Source organism: Pongo pygmaeus, chromosome 21, assembly GCF_028885625.2.
Source record: "Pongo pygmaeus isolate AG05252 chromosome 21, NHGRI_mPonPyg2-v2.0_pri, whole genome shotgun sequence".
NCBI lineage: Eukaryota > Metazoa > Chordata > Mammalia > Primates > Hominidae > Pongo > Pongo pygmaeus.
In genome coordinates this window covers 581,887-603,579 of record NC_072394.2, presented here as the reverse complement: position 1 = coordinate 603,579, position 21,693 = coordinate 581,887, and the positions used below count along the sequence as shown (strand labels likewise).

Here is a 21,693-nt window from a genome sequence, read left to right as displayed (position 1 = left end):
CTCATGCCTCAGCCTCTTGAGTAGCTGGAATTACAGGTGTGCACCATCACACTTGGATAATTTTTGTATTTTTAGTAGAGACAGGGTTTTGCCACGTTGGCCAGGCTGGTCTCAAACTCCTGGCCTCAAGTGATCCGCCTGCCTCAGCCACCCAAAATGCTGGGATTACAGGCATGAGCCACCACACCCGGCCAAGATTGAGGGCTTTCTTGCATAGTATATTCCAATGAAAAGAACAAATTGTACAAATTAGAGCCAGCTGATTTATAAATCATCAGCCTACTGAATTCTTAAAATTGGCAAGTCCTGCTATTTGTTTAAGGGGCTATCTGAAACATATTGGGTACATGCATTCTATGAGGTCTCCAGTTCTCTGATAATACCAAGACTCCTACTGAAATAGGAAAACTGTGAATTATTAGAAAAGAGGTGGTCTCCATTAGCCAGGTGTGGTGGCTCATGCCTATAATCCCAGCTACTCAGGAGGCTGAGACAGGAGAATCACTTGAACCCGGGAGGTTGAGGTTGCAGTGAGCCAGGATCACACCACAGCACTCCAGCCTGGGCGACAGAATGAGACTCCGTCTAAAAAACAAAAGAAAGAAAAGAGGTGGTCCCCAATGTTTGTCCATGTTGATTTTTGGAGGCTTTTACATATTTAAGTTCCAAGGCTTTTGAGGAGCTGAATTTACAGATAAGACCATTACCTGTGTATTACTAATCTCTCTGCCATCATGATCCATATTATTTTTTGGGTTTTGTTTGTTTGTTTTTTGAGATGAAGTCTTGCTATGTTGCCCTGGCTGGTCTCAAACTCCTAGGCTCAAGCAATCTTCCAACCTCAGCCTCCCAAGTAGCTAGGGTTATAGACGTGGGCCACAGTGCCCAGCTTGACTTATATTATTTTAAATGGTGCCAAATTTAAAGTCAAAACTCATTTTAGTGTAAGTAATGTTAATATTTTCCTGAAGATTTCTATCCCTGGATTCTCATATCATAGTTCTTGCTCCCCTTGCCTTGCAGTAAGTCCTGGTTTATACAGTAAAACCATGACCCCTATATATGACCCCATCAATGGAACACCAGCATCATCCACCATGACTTGGTTCAGTGACAGCCCTTTGACGGAACAAAACTGCAGCATCCTCGCATTCAGCCAACCCCCCCAGTCCTCAGAAGCACTTGCGGATATGTACCAGCCTCGGTCTCTGGTTGATAAAGCCAAGCTCAATGCAGGGTAAGAATACGGCTCCTTTTACTTCTCCCTGAGCTAGTGCCGACACAGTAAGAGATGGGATGTCATGTTTCATTTTCAAGTTGGTAGGCCTAGGGATTGTACTTTATTTGCAAAAGTTAGTGCTGATTTTAGCAACAAAGGGGAAAAATTCAGCCTTTGGTCATTTCAGTATATTTAAAGTGTGCCTAAATTTACATGTTTGGGTAACTCAATAGATTTACTATCTGTGAATAGTAATTCTTTACCACTACAGATATGCAAAGTATATTTTATGGGATGTAGGGTAGTTAATAAGTGTGTTGGTCCCCATGGGACAGTGGGGGAAATCCAAGGTGACCCACCAGGCTTACGTTGTCTTTTGTAGAATGTCACTCTTCTCTTTTTTCTTTTTCTTTCTTTTTTTTTTTTTTGAGATGGAGTTTTGCTCTTGTTGCCCAGGCTGGAGTGCAATGGCACAATCTCAGCTCACCACAACCTCTGCCCCCCTGGGTTCAAGCAATTCTCCTGCCTCAGCTTTCCGAGTAGCTGGGACTACAGGCATGCGCCACCATGCCCGGCTAAATTTGTATTTTTTTAGTAGACATTGGGTTTCTCCATGTTGGTCAGGCTGGTCTCGAACTCCCGACCTCAGGTAATCGGCCCACCTCGGCTTCCCAAAGTGCTGGGATTACAGCACTGGGATTACAGCCACCGCGCCCAGCCGTCGCTCTTCTCTTTAGGCATTCTAATTAGCAAGTTCCTTGAGCTCTGTTTGAAATGGTCTCAGAAAATATACCCAAACTATTTCTGAAACTGCCATTTCTGTTGTTCCCCATTGCCTACCAGATAAAGTCAAACCTGTCAACAGCATTCAACTTCCTAGAAGATCTGGCCCTAGCAGGTGTCTCCATGTCCTCCCGTGCTCCCATGGCCCCGTGCCACCCAGGTGCACACTCACTCTGTCACTGCCTCACCTCCAGGACCATTCCCCTTTACCAACTGGTCAGTCCCTACCTGTCCTTTAAGGCCCAACCACATACTGTCTCCTGCTCAAGTATTACCTTCAAGATCAGCCCCCTCCTTGTAGCTCCGTCCTGACACTTTGCTCACTCCAACATCACATTGTCCCTTTATTATGAGGCTTGGTCTCCCCCAGCAGACTGTCAACTCCTTTAGGATGGTGATTTCGACTTGGTCATCCTCTTTCCCCAGTTTTATTTCTCAACTCTAGAACTCTACTATGTATTGTACAGGAACCCCTAGCCACATGTGGATATCTAAATGTGGACTGGATTTTAATTAAAATTAAAATGTGGCACTAACAGCCACATTCAGCTGGGGCTAATGCATCAGACAGCACAGATATGAATATTTCTCTCATTGCAGAAAGTTCTAGACAGTAATACAGAGCTGGCATTGGGGCAAACCATCTGGTAAAAGGAGAAGTGGTAACGGGTGGTCAGGACATATGGATTCTCAAGCTGGCCCCATAACCAAGCCTGTGACTTTTTTTTTTTTTTTTTTTTGAGACAGAGTCTCTGTTGCCTAGGCTGGAGTGCAATGGAATGATCTCGGCTCACTGCAACCTCCACCTTCCAGGTTCAAACAATTTTCCTGCCTGCCTCAGCCTCCCAAGTAGCTGAGATTACAGGCATGTGCCACAACACCTGGCTAATTTTTGCATTTTTAGTAGAGACAGGGTTTCACCATGTTGCCCAGGCTGGTCTCAAACTCCTGACTTCAGGTGATTTGCCCACCTTGGCCTCCCAAGGTGCTGGAATTACAGGTATGAGTCCCCGCACCTGGCTGAGGCCTGTAACCTTTAAGGATGATCTAACGTCACTCAGACTAAGTCTGTTTGTCTACAAAGCTGAGATAATAAGAACTTCCCTGTCCCCTTCATTGGATTACTTTAGAGTATCCATGAGAAAAAAATCTATACAGCACTTTGAAGACTATAAGATAAAATGCAAATATAAGCTATTATTATGTGCTTACTGGTTTTTATTATACAGGTTGAGTATCCCTTATCCAAAATGCTTGAGACCAGAAGTGTTTCGGATTTCAGAATTTGTTTTTTACACTTTTTCAGGTTTGGGGATATTTGCATTGTACTCACCAGTTGAGCATCCCTAATCCAAAATTCTGAAATTCAAAATGCTTCAGCGAGACCGAGTGCAGTGGCTCACACCTGTAATCCCAGCACATTGGGAGGCTAAGGCAGGCGGATCACCTGAGGTCAGGAGTTCAAGACTAGCCTGGCCAACATGGCGAAACCCCCTCTCTACTGAAAATACAAAATTTAGCCGGGCATGGTGGCATGAACCTGTAGTCCCAGCTACTCGTGAGGCTGAGGCAGGAGAATTGCTTGAACCTCGGAGGCGGAGGCTGCAGTGAGCCGAGACTGCACCACTGCACTCCAGCCTAGGTGACACAGCAAGACTCTGGCTCAAAAACAAAACAAAACAAAACAAAACAAAAATGCTTCAGTGAGCATTTCCTTTGAGCCTCAGGTCAGTGCTCAAAAAGTGTCAGATTTTGGAGCATTTCAGATTTTCAAATTAGGGATACTCTATCTGTATTACACACCCTGATTTTGTTCAAGGATATATATATGTAGTATATAATATATGACATAATATCATAATGGATATATATGTAAAATTGATTGGCTTCTAAAACTCATGCTATTGTTTTCTAGTTGGCTAGACTCCTCGCGCTCCCTTATGGAACAAGGCATCCAAGAGGATGAGCAGCTGCTGTTACGATTTAAATACTACTCTTTCTTTGACTTGAATCCTAAAGTAAGCAACTTTTTCTCTTTTGTCTTTCTCTTTTTAATACGAATGCATGAAAGGATAAAGGTGAGGCATTTGTTTATGAAAATGAGGATGAATTTATTTGTGTGATCGCCTGTTTAGCCCTGCAGGGTGAGACTGATACATGGACCTCGGTCTCTGAATTTTTATCCTTTGGTTTCTACTGAGCACAGTAAGCTGCTACCAGATTAGCCAGAGTCTCTAGGGATCTTTGTGCCTAGCGTGGCATGCACTGCCCCCCTCCATTCACAGGAATGGTCAAATAAGACGAGAGCGGCTCACAGAGCTGGAGTTCTTTTTTTTTTTTTTTTTTAATTGAGACAGAGTCTTGCTCTGTCACCCAGGCTGGAGTGCAGTGGCACGATCTTGGCTCACTGCAACCTCCACCTCCCGGGTTCAAGAAATTCTTTTGCCTCAGCCTCCCGAGTAGCTGGAACTACAGGCTCATGCAACCACGCCCAGCTAATTTTTGTGTTTTTAATAAAGACAGGGTTTCACTATATTGGCCAGGTTGGTCTTGAACTACTGACCTCATGATCCTCCCGTCTCGGCCTCGCAGAGTGCTGGGATTACAGGCATGAGCCACCGCATCTAGCCAGAGCTGGAGTTCTTAATGCTGAGGAAGGAAAGGAGTTGTCAGAGGTCAGGTTTAAAGGCAGGTTCCCATGAACAAGCTAGGACCACATGATGGTGCACACAGGACTCCGCACTCCAGTGCTTGCTTACTCTTTGGAATTGGGGGAAAGGGATCATCTATGTAATCCCTTTTTCTCGCCTGGTGACCCAGCTGGTCACCAATTCTATTTTCACTGTACATCTCCCCCTGAAGTCTATTAGAATAACTAATGATAAGTCCTTTGAACTTCTTCCTCTTCCTTGCTCCTGATGAGCCTGTTTGAAGAGCTGAGAGTCAGCAGTACAATGGCCCAGTGTCGACGATATAAACTGGATGACTGGTCCTCTGAGTGCCCAGGGTCACCGTGTCGCATGCTCCCATCACTGTTTTGTGCTTATTGCTCTTTTCCATTTACTACCAGACACTTGCAGGAGCTTGCCTTGGTCAGCCTTTCTGTACAGACCCTTTCTCATGTGCAGCAGCATTTCCACCTCTTGTAAGAGGCACTGTCTTCTCCTTGGTCCTCACTTTAGGTCTGGTCTGCAAAGGCTCACCTCAGTTTCCACTGTTTCCCCAAATGGCGTCTTCAAAACAAACCTTGTCCTTTGTCATTTCTAAGGAGAGGTTCCTGCTCAGTCCTTGATTTTTATCCCGTGGACCAAGCTTGTGTTTGGAATGCATAAGTGAATCATGGTAAAAGGGCAAATTTTGGCTTTTCTTCGATAAAATCTCCAGAAGAAATTACTGTACTGCTTCTCCTACATAATTGGCTTGGCTTTTTTTTTTTAACTGGACTGTGAATTATGCAACTGTCCAGGTTTTTTGTTTTTGTTTTTATTTTTGCATTGCCTGCTAAAACCAAATCCATACTTTTTTGTGATTTTATTTTTAAGCCTCATTCATGACTCAGCTTTAGTGTTTCCTTGCTTAACTCTTAATTTAAGCCATCTTGTTGTATGCCATGTGTTCTAATAAGTTGCCTTACATTTTTTTCTGAAAATAGGTAACACATAAATAAAATATGCCCATGCATTTTCCAATTACTAAGTCAGTAATTTGGTCCCATCTTATCTTTTCAAATCTGTGCCCCATCTGTTGTTTGTTTATGTGTTTATTTACTGAGCAACTACTGTAGGCCAAGAACTAAGCTGGGTACTGAGAACTCAAAACTGTTGTATATTAAAATAATGTTTTCAAATTAATAAGTTAAAATACATAGGACTATAAAATGAAACAGTTATATTAAACTGTAGTGGCCAAACCCTTTTTGAAAATGTATATAGTAATATATTTTTAGTTAATTGAATAAAGAAGATCTGGTGGTAGTTCTGATAACTACCATAATTTCAAAGTAGTGATGTGGATGAGAATTGCTTGAAGACAGCAGCAACAACTGGCATACAGAAGGAAAAAAAATCTTGATTCTGGTGGTCACAGAGTGACAAGTACTCTGCAATGCTGTGGTTTATGGCTCACGCTCATCCTGGAGGAAATGCTAAATTTCCATTCGAAGTTGGTGCAATTGGAACGAAGTTGGTGCGTTTCCTCATACGAGCTTATGGACCACCTGATAATCAAACTTCCAAGTCCGAGAACCCCAGTATCAGAACCCTGCTCTGAGACCACATTCAGGTTCCACTCTTCCCAGAAAGGAGCTTTTCTCTACTCTCGGTCACGTGGGGCTTTGACTTCTCTGAGCCACAGCTGAGTACTGTACAATTTTAGGACTCACACCTCAAATCATACCATATCTGTGGATTTTTTCCTAAATATAGACAACCAAGTCCTTGGAGACAGAGACCACATCTGGTACTTTCTTTGCCCCTCACCCCACATGCTGTGAGTCAGGCTTTCCCAGTTCAGGCACCTGATGGATGACAGGATCACTCAGCCCAAGGACTCATAGGGTCTTTGGGGACCCTTCCAGCAGTTTCTTTGCCAAGAGACTCCCCCGTTCAATCCCCTGCTTCAGAACTAAGCTTGAGCTAAAAAGAATGCAGCTGAGTCATCTGCCCCCTGAAAAACAGTTAGGAACATGTAAGTGACTTCACAGTCAAATAAGCCAGATAATGGCAGATCATTGGTATAAATACAGAGGAGCAGGGTTGAATATGTATTTATCTAAAAAGTGGAAGAAATCAAACGAATCGTACTCCAGAAGGGGTCAAGGACACTGAAGCTGAGGGTCACAAGGGCTGTTGTCTCTGGCTCTTTGGCCTCCAGCCTCTGCTTGCTTAATTGGTGAGGAGCTCCTTCTTCATAGCCTAAAAAGTGAAACCTATTTGAATCTAACAGCCACACAGAAACTGTCAACCCAAAGGTGACAGGAAGACTCAGGATAGTGGGACATGGCTTTGGAGGACACTGTGATCCTCAACCACTTTAGTACTTATGGCAGTATTCCCTTCCCCCTCTCTTAAAATTATGAGTGCTATAGATAAAATCAAGTTTAAGACTACTACTCTGTGCTGCATAAATATAGGGGGATGTAGACATTTAAGATGTAATTTGTGTTCTCATGGCAGCTATAATCAAATCTAAGAAGAGGAAAGAGCACCCATAAGCCACTGCAAATTTACAAGGCACCCTACAAGTAGAAACTAAAATCTACAGTGAGGACTAGGGAGCTTCTCTGGCTTTCAGAGAGATTCATACTGGCCACAGGTCCTTAGTAACAGGTGCTGATTAAAATCTCAGATATGTAAAATGCTAGAATTCAACATTTCAAAAATAATAGACTCAGCCAGGCGCAGAGGCTCATGCCTGTAATCACAGCACTTTGGGAGGCTGAGGCAGGTGGATCGCCTGAGGTTAGAAGTTCGAGACCAGCCTGGCCAACATGGTGAAACCCCATCTCTACTAAAAACACAAAAATTAGCCAGGCATGGTGTCATGTGCCTGTAATCCCAGCTACTTGGGAGACCGAGGCAGGAGAATCACTTGAACCCGGGAGGCAGAGGTTGCAGTGAGCCGAGATCACGCCGTTGCACTACAGCCTGGGCAACGAGAGCAAAACTCTGTCTCAAAAAATAAATAAATAAAATAATAATAATAATAAGAGACTCAAAAAATGAAAAATCCAGAAAAGATTAGTACATTTTAATAAAAAATGAAAATTTTACACCTGGCCAAAAAAAAAAAAACAAACTATAACAAAGTAAAAGTCTTTACAACACATACTACAAACAAAAGACAAATTTCTCTAATATGTAAAGAGCTCCTAAAAATCAATAATAAGAAGACCAACAACCCAGTAGATTAATGAGCAAAGGATGTAAATATATAGTTCACAGAAAATGAACTACAATGCTTTACAGTGGCAAAGATCAAAAAGTTTCACATACTGTCTTGGCAAGAGTGTCAGGAAATGGGCTCTCTGATAGACTGCTTGTAGGTCAAAGTATAAATTAGTCTATGGAGGGCAATTTGGCAGTATCAGAATTACAGTTCTACATAGCTTTGATTCAGCAAATCCACTCCTAGGTGTTTATAGCACAGTTATACTCACACATGCAAACTGACATGTAGGTATACAAGGGCGGTTATTATATTGTTTTAGGAAAAGATTGGAAACCACCTAAATGTCCATAGCTAGAGATTTGGTTAAATACATTACAATACATTCACACCATATTGTTTTTAAAAAGAATTAATCAGCTCTTTTTTGATATGAAACAGACTCCAGGTGTATTATTAAAAGATGCAAAATAGCCCATAGAGAAGCTACCATTTCCGGGGACAAGGTAGAGAGGGGGACTAACTTTTTATTGAACACTCTTTTGTCCCTTTCAAATTCATTCATAATGAATTCATTTATCATATACTCTTTTGCCCCTTTTTAAATGTGTTCAAAATTTGTGAATTAAAAAAACACACATTTTAGAACCCTGATAGTTCATAGTATTTTAGTGTTCAGTACAGGAAAAGCACATCTGTTCTAAAAAGAGGCCTGGAGGATACTGAAAGCTGCTCCTAGGCCAATAGAGAATCTTAAGTAATTAGATCTAAATAGTAACCCCTTCTTAAGAAAGAGCAGGAAAACTATGATAAGTAGGTTTTGTTATTTATTTTTATTGTTGGTTGTTGGAATGACGGACAAGCGTGGAGGGTTTACTGAACTGACTAGACAGGGAGAAACAGGGATTCAAGGAGTGGAGAGGTGGCAGAACCCATGTGGATTCCAGCTTGGGGTTTCTATTTTCTTTTCTTTTTTTTTTTTTTCCTGAGATACAGTTTCACTCTGTCGCCCAGGCTAGGGTACAGTGGCACGATCTTGGCTCACTGCAACCTCTGCCTCCCAGGTTCAAGCGATTCTCCTGCCTCAGCCTCCCGAGTAGCTGGGACTGCAGGCACGCACTACCACGCCCAGCTAATTTTTGTATTTTTAGTAGAGATGGGGTTTCACCATGTTGGCCAGGCTGGTCCCGAACTCCTGACCTCAAGATATCCTCCCACCTCAGCCTCCCAAAGTGCTGGGATTACAGGCGTGAGCCACCGTGCCCGTCTCTATCTTCAATTAAGCAAAGAAAAGGGCCAAGCAGAGGGTATGAGTAGCCAACCCCACCAAGGAAAATATTGGTTTCTAAGTCACTGGAGAACCCACTGAAAGAGTTCTCAGGGCGGGGGTGTCGGGGAGAAGTCCTATAGGATGCATGTTAATGACGTGTGAAAGATCTGGAACATTGTGATGCAGCATTGTCTCTGGAGAAATGGGAACAGGCCTCCAGAGAGGAAACTCCCAGCTACTAGGGAGGCTGAGGCAGGAATATTGCTGGAGCCCAGGAGTTCGAGGCTGCAGTGAGCTATGATTGCACCACTGCACTACACCCTGCATGACAGGGTGAGACCCTGCCTCTAAAAAACAGTGGGGGGATGGTTAAGATGGTAAATATTATGTTACATATATTTTACCACAATTAATTTTTTAAAACTCAAACATAGGGCAGGCACAGTAGCTCACGCCTGTAATCCCAGCACTTTGGGAGCCTGAGGTGGGTGGATTGCCTGAGGTCGGGAGTTTGAGACCAGCCTTGGCAGCAATGGTGAAATCCTGTCTCTACTAAAAATACAAAAAAAAATTAGCGGAGCATGGAGGCGGGCTCGTGTAATCCCAGCTACTCGGGAAGCTGAGGCAGGAGAATCACTTGAACCTGGGAGGCAGAGGTTGCAGTGAGCTGAGATCGCGCCATTGCACTCCAGCCTGGGCAACAGAGCAAGACTCCATCTCAAAAATAAATAAACAAACAAACATAATAAGAAAGAAATTAGTTAGAGTAAAAATGGAAAACAGTTCTGTATCATGACCATTCTCCTAAGAGGCAGCCACAGTTAACAGCTTCATGACCAACCATCCTTGCAAACTTTTTTAGACATGTTTACAAACATATTTTTTAATAGATTTTCAAGACTTTGTGTTCCCTAGATAAGTAGGATCATTTGTTTTCTCTGTAGCTTGCTTCTTTTTACTTCATAACATATCATGGCTGTCTTTCATGTCAGTATAATTAAGTCAGACTCACTTTTTTTAACCACTGAAAAAAAATCAAAGGAAAGGCTAAACTATAGTTTATCAGGACTTAAATGTGCTGAACATTCTTGTAAAAGTATCTCACAAGTGCTTGCATTTCTTTGGAACAGTAACACTGGATGTGCTTATCAAAGAGCAAAATGATACTAAAAACTTTATATCACCAAATTACCTTTCTACTAACAGCATCTGTGAAAGGGCTGATAGCCCCACATCCTCACCAACATCAAACATTATCAGTATTTGTAATGTAGGTAGATGTGATAGGAAAATGGAAATTAGGTCATCTTGTTTTAGTTTGAATTCTCTAGTAATTAGTGAGATTGAGCATCTTTTCCAATGTTTTTATGGCCATTTTGCTTTCTTCTGTGAATTGCCTGTTTATATATTTGCCACAAACTCTATTAAATTATTTATATTTTTCATATGATTTATAAGAGTACTTTGCATATGATGGACATCATTTTTTATATTTATTACAAATTTTTTAAATTATTCAAATATTTCAAATATTTTTTCAATCTGTATCCTATATTTTATAAATTTGTAACCTTCTTTAGGATATTTCTTACCATTAAAAATGTTTAATTTTAGGTTGTCAAGTCAGCCTTATGCATCATAACTTTTAGGCCTCTCGTCTTGCTTAGAATAGACTTCCCCATTTAAAGATTACAGAAAGTATTCCCTCATGTGTCCATCTAATAATAGTCATGGTTTTTCTGTTTAGCTGTTTTATAATAGCTTTTTGAGATACAATTTACATGCCATACATTTACCTGTTTAACATGTACAATTCAGTGGTTTTTAGTATATTCACAGAGTTGTGCAACCATTAACCACCATCTAATTTCAGAACATTTTCATCACCGCAGTAAGAAACTCCACACCCATTAGCGATCACTCCCCAGTTCCCTCCTACCCTCCCAGCCCTGGGTAATCATCAGTCTGTTTTCTGTCTCTGTGGATCTGCCTATTCTGGAAACTTCCTATAAGTGGAATTACACAAAATGTGGTACTTTATGAATAATTTTTTTCACTTAGCATAGTATTTTCAGAATTCATGCATTCATTCCTATTGTAGCATGTATCATATTGTATATCTTTTTAATGCTAACTAATATTTCCTTGTTTATGTAGACTATATTCATTCATCAATCAATGAACATTTGGATTGTTTTCATGGTTTGACTATTATGAATAATACTGCCATGAATATTCATGTATACATTTGGGATTTTTATTGTAAAACATACATAATATTTATCATTTTAACCATTTTTAGATGTACAATTCAGTAGCATTAAGGATATTCACAGTTTTGTGCAACTATTACCACCATCCATTTTCTCTCTCTCTTTTTTTTTTTTTTTTTTTTGAGATAGAGTCTCTCTCTGTCACCCAAGCTGTGATCATAGCTCCCTGCAGCCTCAAACTCCCGGGCTCAAGCAATCCTCCCACCTCAGCCTCCTGAGTAGCTGGAACAGGTGCATGCCACCATGCCTGGATAATTTTTTTTTTCTTTTCTTTTTTTTTGTAGAAACAGGGACTCATCATGTTGCCTAGGGTGGTCTTGAATTCCTGGCCTCAGGCAATCCTCCTGCCTCAACTTCCCAAGTAACTGGGACTATAGGCAAGAGCCACTTTTTAAAAAAAAATAGAGACAAGAGTCTTGCTACGTTGCCCAGGTTGGGCCACTGTCCATTTTCAAAACTTTCTTATCATCCCAAAAGGAAAGTCTGTACCCATTAAACAATAATTCTCCATTGCCTTCTCTCTCTGCCCCTCTATTCTACTTTCTGTCTCTATGAATTTGCCTATTCTAGATACTTCATATAAGTGAAGTCATCCAGTATTTGTTTTTTTGTATTTGGCTTATTTCACTTAGCATAGTATCTTCAAATCTTCAAGCTTCATTCACATTATATCACATATCAGAATTTCATTCCTTTTTTTTTTTTTTTTTTTCCTCAAGACAGTCTCACTCTTGTTGCCCAGGCTAGAGTGCAGTGGTGCAATCTCGGCTCACTGCAACCTCTGCTTCCCAGGTTCAAGTGATTCTCCCACCTCAGCCTCCCAAGTAGCTGGGATTACATGTGCCTGCCACCATGCCTGGCTAATTTTTGTATTTTTAGTAGAGATGGGGTTTCACCATGTTGGCCAGGCAGGTCTCGAACTCCTGACCTCAAGTGATCTGCCCACCTCTGCCTCCCAAAGTGCTGGGATTACAGGTGTGAGCCACCGTGCCCAGTCAGAATTTCATTCCTTTTTAAGGCTGAATAGTGTTCTATTGTATGTGTACAGCACATTTTATTTATCCATTCACCTGTTGATGTACATCTGGGCTGTTTCTACCTCTTGGCTATTATGAATATTGTTGCTGTAAACATTGTTGTACAAGTACATGTTTGGATGCCACTTTCAGTTTGTTTGGGTGTACACCTAGGAGTAGGATTGATGGATTATATTCTATGTTTAACTTTTTAAAGAACTGCAAAACTTTTCTACAGAGGCTGCATCATTTTACACCTAGCAGTGCACAAGGGTTCCAATTTCTCCACAGCCTCACCAACACTGGTTATTACCTGTCTTTTAGATAAGAGCCATTCTAGTACATGTGAAGTAGTATCTTATTGTGGTTTTATATGTTTAGATTATTTAATCCATCTGTAATTTATATTTTTGGATAGTGTAAAGTTATTTTTTTAATTTGTGTTCCAAGTGGCTAGGCATTTTCAACACTGTTTATAGTGTTGGATTCTTCCTTCTCCTGCTGATATAAAATGTCACTTTTATATTTTAATATAAAAATGCCTTTCTAGATAAGGTTTTATTGACACTTTATCAATCACTACACCAGTACCATACCATTTTAATTACTGTAACTTTATAATAGGTTTTAATGTCTGGGACAACAAGTGTTTTACTCAACATTGTTCTTTCTCAATTTCTTGGCAATATTTGAACATTGTGTCTTCCAACTTAACTTAAGAATCCGCTTGTATAAAGTTTCATTTAAAAAATCCTATCAGATTCTGCTTGGGATTGCACTGGGCTTGCAGATCAGCATGGGGATCCCTTCTATTACACTGTTTACCTATTACACTGTTTATCATATAAACCATTTTTACTATCTATTACTACCAATATGTAGTAATAAAAGAGAGACAAAATAATGGAATCAAAGTTGGGTTGTGAAGAAGCAGCAGCAGCTGTGGAAAATATTTGGAAAAAGTTAGTTCTGAATTCAGAAGTAAAATGGGCTGGAGGGCCAGGCGCAGTGGCTCACGCCGGTAATCCCAGCACTTTCTGGGGCTGAGATGGGTAGATCGTTTGATCACAGGAGTTCGAGACCAGCCTGGGCAACATGGCGAAACCCTGTCTCTACAAAAAAATACAAACATTAGCCAGGTGTGGTGGCACACGCCTGTAGTCCCAGCTACTTGGGAGGCTGGGGCACAAGAATTGCATGAACCCAGGAGGCGGACATTGCAGTGAGCTTTGATTGCACCACTGTACTCCAGCCTAGGCGACAGAGTGAGACCCTGTCTCAAAAAAATATAAAAAAAAAAACTTAAAGAAAAAAAGGGCTGAGTATATGGCACAATAGAAGTATTCCTTTCATTTACCCGAGCTGAAGTTTGCTGCATCTGATTGACAGAGAATGGCCTCAGTTGTTTCAGAATTTTTGTATTGTGGGATATAAATATAACTCATTACACACACACTTCTGTTTTTGTCTCTAGTATGATGCTGTCCGAATAAACCAACTCTATGAACAAGCCAGGTGGGCCATTCTCTTAGAAGAAATTGATTGCACAGAGGAAGAAATGTTGATCTTTGCAGCTCTACAGGTATGGGAACTTCAGTACCTTTTCTCTGGAAGGAGACAAACCAAGTTTGTTCTGCTTAAAGTTTCATATGCTTCATACTAGTTTTTTTTTTCTTTGAAGAAATATCTGAAAATAAGGAGAGCAATTTTTTTCTGTATTTTTTATTTTGCTTTCTTCTTCAGACCAGAACAAATTTTTAATTTAAAATGCTCCTCATAATCCACACACGCTCACATCCTATGTAAGACACTAGTCTTGCAATTATTATCCCTTCCCTACTGAAAGCACAATCAGTGATGAGAAAGAACCAGTTGTAACATGACTAACCATGAACCTCAGAACGATTCAGGTTAAAATGTCATTTTCCCCACACAGGAAGGAGACCTCCTTTTAGGAGATGTTCAGTATTCCAAGGGAATAGTCCTCAAAGAAAAAAATGGCTAATGGATTCATTTATATTTATAACATTTCTGTTTATAACATTTCTAAAACCTCTGTTTTCATTTTAGTACCACATTAGCAAACTGTCGCTGTCTGCTGAAACACAGGATTTTACCAGCGAGTCCGAGGTTGATGAAATAGAAGCAGCGCTTTCTAATTTGGAAGTAACCCTAGAAGGTGGAAAAGCAGACAGCCTTTTGGTATGAACTTTTTCTGATCACCTAGAACTGTGGCTTTCTTCTAACTGATTGGCAAGTATAAATGAACTTTTCTTTATTAGAAGTAACAGAATATTTCATCTGATTTTGAAAAAAAAAAAAAGATGCTCTTCGCCTAACAAGCTTCAACCTAGTGAACTAACTAACTTTTCACAGGTTAGCTCCGTAAGGGACTATATTTTCATTTCTACTAATGACAATACTTTGTGTTATATTTCTTCCTAGAGATAAGTTGGCATGGTGTGAAGGAGCCACTGCTGAGGGCTCCACTTCACTAGCATGGAATGTGGACTTGGTCCCTAAACTTAAGTCTAGAAACTTAAGTCTAGAAAACACCCTGTCTATTACATGGAGCAGCTGTGAGAATAGAATAGAGAAAATTGTTTCTTTTTTTCTTTTTTCTGAGACAAGCTGAAGTGCAGTAGTGCAATCAAGGCTCACTGCAGCCTCAGCCTCCTGGGCTCAAGCAGTCCTCCCATCTCAGCCTCCTGAGTAGCTGGGACTACAGACACACACTACCGTGCCTGGCTAATTTTTGTATTTTTTGTAGAGACAAGGTTTGCCATATTCCCCAGGCTGGTCTCTAACTCCAGGGCTCAAGTGACTGTCCCACCTCAGCATCCCAAAGTGTTGAGATTACAGGCATGAGCCACTGTGACTGGCCAAGAAAATTCTTTATAGATAAAAACCTTATTTCTATTTACTTTGTCATCCATTTCAACTAGACAAGCTTGACCAAAGTTGTGGCTTTTTCTGGAACATCGCAAAAAGTTTCTGAATGCTTTTGACTTCAGGAGATAAACAAAAACCCTCCAATAAAACAAAGAAAACTATTTTGTCATCTCTTTCTCCTTATCCATGAAAGGTGAATGTCAGCTTTATAACAGAAATGCTCCTCCTGTTTAATTCACTCATGAGGTGCCACGCTTTTGTTTAACTTCGGCCATGGGAATAATTATTAATCACATTGAATCAGAGAGGTGGGTCCACCATAATTGGATGTAAGCCGTAATCATGGATTAGAATTAGTTACTATATTCTTCTGCGTTCAATGTATGTTCTCTTATCATTAAATGTCCTAAAATAAGAAACTGGTCTCATTCAGGAGCAAATACTTAATGCAAACTAAACACGAAGATTCTGTAAAGATGCAGGGCCCTGTGTTTATAGAAGACATAGGCCCCATGAACTTGGAGTTCTCTGTTGTCTACTTTCTCCACTGAATAAATACAACAGGAAAGTAGTTCTTTTTTGAATAAATAAAAAGTTATGTCCTCCCTCCCTTAATAGTTTTACATGATGCTAACAATAGGCTTTTCAGTTTGAAAACAGGCACCAGCCTACATTACAGAATGAACTTTGAACGAGGTTCACTTTGAAAGTTTAATCAGTGACCTAGGTGTAGCAGGAGTTACCCACTCTAATATAAAAATTATAAAATCTTTTGTTTGCATATAGTAGTCATTTCTAATTCAGATTTTTAACTTGAATGATAGTTGTAGGGAGTACTTGATCCATTTTTTCATTTTTTTCATCTCTCGTTTTTCATTTTTGTAATCTATGACACAAACAGAAAAGTGAAAAATACACATATGTACAGCTTAACAAATTGGTATTCAATTGTCACCCAAGTCACCACCGAAATCAAGAAACAGAACTTTGCCAGCCACCTAGGGGACCTCAATAGGGCCCCCATTCTCCTCCCAGCCCTCCTTACCCCCACACCCAGTTAACTATCGGAAATGTGGCGAGTGTAACTGAAGAACTGAGTTTTTCATTTTATTTAATTTGAATTAATTCAAATTTAAATAGGCACATATAGCAAGGGACTGCCATATTAGACAGTGCAGGTTGAGTATCAGCATCACTTATGAAGTTCCTGCTTTTGAAACATTATTTGTTTTTTCTTAGGAGGACATTACTGATATCCCTAAACTTGCAGATAATCTCAAATTATTTAGGTAAGTAACCTTTCATGGGGAAAAGAAGTTACTCATAACAAAGTCTTGAAGATAAAGAGTGCAGGAGTTTAAATTGTGTATCCCTGAGGCAGGTTCATGGTTCAAAGGTAAAATGTGCGCTTTGCCATCAGACAGACAATGGGGGTTGAGTCCTAGCTCTACCACACACACCAGCTAGGTGACCTTGAGCAATATATTATGTCTCTGAGCCTCCATTTTCCAATCTATACAATGGGAATATACCTCCCCTTGGGCTTGTTGGGAGGATTCGATGAAATAATGCCTATGAAGCACTGAGCGTGGTACCTGGTTCATAGTACATGCTCAGTGAATGGCAGCGTGAACCCTCAGTGAATGGCTGGGTTCACGTCAGCAATAATAAACACATCTGCCATACTAGAGCTTCTAGTAGGTTCCATCTGGGAGGCTCAGTATGCTGATACCATTTGAAGGCTCTCTTATAATTTAAAAGTCATTTCTCTCTAGAACTTTGATCCTGGGCTTACAGAGAGTAGTCACCTTAGTTTATCTACCTGTTTAAGTACTTCTGATAAACTCCCCCATCACCTCAGGTTGACCTGAAACTGCTAAAAAGGCAGAGAAGGAGGGTTTTTTTTCATGGAAATAATGGACTGCCACCTCTGCAATGGTGCCAGGGTATGTTAGGATGAAAGAAACAAGGCTCTTTGAAGTCCCGTCAGTTCCTTATTTCACTTTATGGTTTGTTGACTTTTCTTAACCAACGGGCACTTCACTGGGCAGTTGGCTTTAAAGGAAACACAAGTCACTTTTGATAACACATGATGCAAAGAAAGAATTAGAAAGAATGAACAATGAAGCAGGTATAAATGACAAACAAGTGTCCAAAGGTAACAATATTTGTCACTGAGTTTCTACAGGTTTGGTTTTGGGGGTTTCTTACTGTGATTGTAGGATGTGGTCACAAACAATAGAGTCATTCTTTTTTTTTCTTCTTCTTTTTTTGAGACAGAGTCTCACTCTGTTACCCAGGCTAGAGTGCAATGGCATGATCTCAGCTCACTGCAACCTCCACCTCCTGGGTTGAAGCAATTCTCCCTCCTCAGCCTCCTGAGTAGCTGGGATTACAGGTGCCTATCATCTCGCCTGGCTAAATTTTGTATTTTTGTAGAGACAGGGTTTCACCATGTTGGCCAGGGTGGTTTTGAACTCCTGACCTCAGGTGATCCGCCTGCCTCGGCCTCCCAAAGTGCTAGGATTACAGGCGTGAGCCACCACGCCCGGTCAGGGTCATTCATTTAATTTCCCTGGCATAAATGGTTGTAACCACTTTTCACTCATATTGTTATAGTCAGAGCTACAGGAAAAAAGTAACGATTTGAATCCACCAATACATCTTAATAAAGTATTCATTATTGTTCCACAAAAAAATGAGTTGCCACATTCTCTGTAGAGGGCAAATCAAGCCCTTCACAAACCAAATGGTGACTGTAGCCTTCCTTTAGATGTTTCTGATGAAGAAAGTGATTCTGGAGTTGAATCCACATCACTTATGCTACCCTGAACTGTCACAGGCTTTTGGTGTGACTTATACTCTCAAAATTGCCCTCATATTTGGCCAGTGGATACTATCTAAGGTCTCAAGATGTTGCATTGAATATATGATATAGTTCATGGAAGGAAGAAACAAATGAAGGAAGGAGAGAGTGCTCGTAGGAGGGAAGAGGGGAGAGAGATTTGAGAGTGGAACTCTATTCCTGGTATGGTGGGACCTCTAATAGGCCCTTCATTTCCCTAGACCTCCTTTCCTCATCAGTACGAGAGCATTGAACTAATCTTTTGATTTTTAAGTTTTTTCTTTTACAGTGAAGCTCTTTTAAAAAAAATCTATTAAATTTATTATGTAAATAGTGGACTTCAGTTTCTAGCAACAGGGTATCAGCTCTAATGCAAACTCTTATCTTACTATGAATACATATTCATGCTAGATAAAGTAAAAGAATTATAAATACAGAATTAATCATGAAGTGAAACAGAAATGCCAACTTACAGGAAATGAGGCAGGAATCTAGTTCTACAAACACAGCATCAGCCACACAGAGGGATTTAGGGAATAGAGACAGGTTGTCATGGTTTGAGGCTAGGATTTTAATTCCCATGTAGGGATAGAAGATGAACCTTTCAGACCTGTGTGAAGCAGGAAGTGAGAACTGAAGCGCCTGCCTAAAGGTGGAAATGTGCAAAGGCTGCCCTTCTGTTGAATGAAAAATAGAAAAACTACCCATTAGCCAAAGAAAGCAGTAAGGAAGTTCATCCTTGCATGGGGTTCTGTGTGGAAATGAAAAGTCTCTCTTAAGAAATCAGAGCCAAGGCTGTGTCACACACAGATGTAGATATAATTTTTTTTTTTTTTTTGAGACAAAGTCTCGTTCTGTCACCTAAGATGGAGTGCAGTGATGTGATCACAGCTCACTGCAGGCTCGACCTCACAGGCTCCAGCGGTCCTCCCACCTCAACCCTCTGAGTAGCTGGGACTACAGGCATGTGCCACCACGCCTGGTTAATTTTTGTATTTTTTGTAGAGACAGTTTCACCATGTTGCCCAAGCTGGTCTCAAACTCCTGGACTCAAGATCTGCCCTTCTTGGCCTCCCAAAGTCCTGGGATTACAGGCATGAGCCACCATGCCCAGCCTAGATACAAATTTAAATGTCTTATGTGTTTATGTAATAAGGGAATCCTGAAAACATAAAATAGAAACTGATCCGGGATGACAAAACCTATGAAGCCCTAATGTATGTAGTTGCAAAAATACCTACAGGGGAATATCCACAACCACCTACAAAAATTAGCCAGGTGGTAGTGGCACATGCCTGTAATCCCAGCTACTGGGGAGGCTGAGGCAGGAGAATCGCTTGAGCCTGGGAAGCAGAGGTTGCAGTGAGCCGAGATTGCACCACTGCACTCCACCCAGTCTGGGCAACAGAGTGAAACCCTGTCAAAAAAAAAAAAAAAAAAAATTCTAATGAGAGCCTAGAGAGCCTGTCTCGCTCGTTCTTATGCACATCATTCACCACCCAGCATCGCCTCCACTCCCCCTTCCCCTACCCTGCCCCAGGCTTCGATGCATAGAACAGCAGCAATGATTAGCTTTGTTAATATGTCAGAAGCATCCTGAAAGATGAACCAAACTTCCAGGCAGGAGATAGGAGGAGGAACTTGAGATCTCTTGATATTCTTAAGGTCCAGGTAAAACAGAAGTAGGGCCTCATTCTTAATCCTAAAGAGAAATATTTAGATGCTGAAGATTAAACCAAGACCTTATTACCTGTATCTTTTGGTTAAAGGTGGTGTCTTTATTGTTCTGAAAATACTATTCATTTTGGAGAATCTGAGTATTAAACAATATGTTCCTTAGAACTGCCTAAGCATGGAGGCTCATGCCTGTAAACCCAGCACTTTGGGGCCAAGGCGGGCGGATCACTTGAGCTCTCAGGAGTTCAAGACCAGTCTAGCCAACATGATGAAACCCCCAGCTCTACTAAAAATACAAAAATTAGCCAGCTGTGGTGGCACGTGCCTGTAATCCCAGCTACCTGGGAGGCTGAGGCATGAGGACTGCTTGAACCCAGGAGGCAGAGGCTGCAGTGAGCCAAGATCGTGCCACTGCGCTCCAGCCTACAGCTCTCAACATGATAAATACTAGTTTTTTTTGTTTGGTTGGTGTTTTTTTTTTGTTTGTTTTTTTTTTTTGAGACAAAGTCTTGTTCTGTCACCCAGGCTGGAGCGCAGTGGCATGATCTAGGCTCACTGCAGCCTCTGCCTCCCGGATTCAAGCAATCCTTGTGCCTCAGCCTCCCAGGTAGCTGGGACTACAGGTGCACGCCACCACAGCCAGCTAATTTTTGTATTTTTAGTAGAGCCAGGGTTTCACCATGTTGGCCAGACTGGTCTCAACCTCCTGAGCTCAAGTGATCTGCCCTCCTCGGCCTCCCAAAGTGCTGGATTACAAACACAAGCCACCACACCCAGCAAATAAATACTATTTTAATACAGTGTTTTTTCTTAATCCTGGAAATGTTAACTTCATATAATGTTTTTCAAATTTATTTTATAAATTGTAATGTAATATTCTTCTGTAATACACTGAGGGGGTTTTGTTGGGTTTTTAAGTTTTATTTATTTTTTAGAAACAAGTCCTCACTCTGTCACCCAGTGTGATCATAGCTCACTGCAGCCTCAACCTCCCAGGCTTAAGCAATCCTCCCACGTAGCTGGAACTATAGACACACCACCACTTCTGGCTGATTTTTCTTTTTGTGTAGAGATGTGATCTTGCTGTGTTGCCCAGGCTGGTCCTAAACTCCTGGCCTCAGGTAGTTCTCTCACTTCCGCTTCCCAAAGTGCTGAGATGATGGCACTGCACCCGACATACACTTTTTTTTTTTAATGTGCACCTTCTTTCATATCTTTGTGTTAAGGATAACATATGTTTAGCTAAGGAAAGACTAGTACTGACATGTTAAAAAAAATTGCCCCAAATTACATATGAATGGTTCCTCTCTTCTCCAAGAGGAACACCAACGTTCCTTTCTTCTCCCATTCTTGATGCAGAAGTCCACCCCTCTGGCATGAGATACCCTGATCTGCCCCCAAGGCCAGGTTTCTTCCATGGAACCACATACTAATAATTTCTTTTCTCTGCCTATCTCCAACCCCCGTCCTCCCACTAGCTCATTCTCACGTTTCCTAGTTTGAATGACCCAACCTTTAGGCCTGCCATTGGCACCACCAACCTTGTCTAGTCCACTGTGTAGTTTTCTGGCCCCAACAGATACCAACACCACAGTTGGATACCTTCCTGCAAAATAGTTTTTAATAACATTAGAGTCTATATTGACTAGCTGTAGATATCGCTGATTTCCATGGCTCACTGAGAATTCTCCCATAGTTTCTCTTAAGAGTCAAGAGGAAACTACAGAAAATGCTGCTCATGTTTATATCTGACTTGTACGTATGATAACCTGAAGCTTGGGCTGTCCATATCGACAGCTTTTTCAAATGCAAAAAGTATGCCAATATTCCAA

General features: G+C 41.0%; 1 protein-coding gene across 4 annotated transcripts in view; it reads left to right on the top strand.

Annotated features, from left to right (window-relative positions):
- The window catches only part of FERMT1 (FERM domain containing kindlin 1), a 48,147-nt gene that overhangs the window by 11,758 nt on the left and 14,696 nt on the right, over positions 1–21,693 (top strand). For all 4 annotated transcript variants that reach the window (XM_054468184.2, XM_054468183.2, XM_063658983.1 and 1 more), the window contains 5 exons: positions 1,024–1,237; positions 3,918–4,020; positions 13,922–14,029; positions 14,518–14,649; positions 16,579–16,628. In XM_054468184.2, the coding sequence (XP_054324159.1) occupies positions 1,024–1,237; positions 3,918–4,020; positions 13,922–14,029; positions 14,518–14,649; positions 16,579–16,628 (607 nt within the window). The remainder of the gene's footprint in view (positions 1–1,023; positions 1,238–3,917; positions 4,021–13,921; positions 14,030–14,517; positions 14,650–16,578; positions 16,629–21,693) is intronic.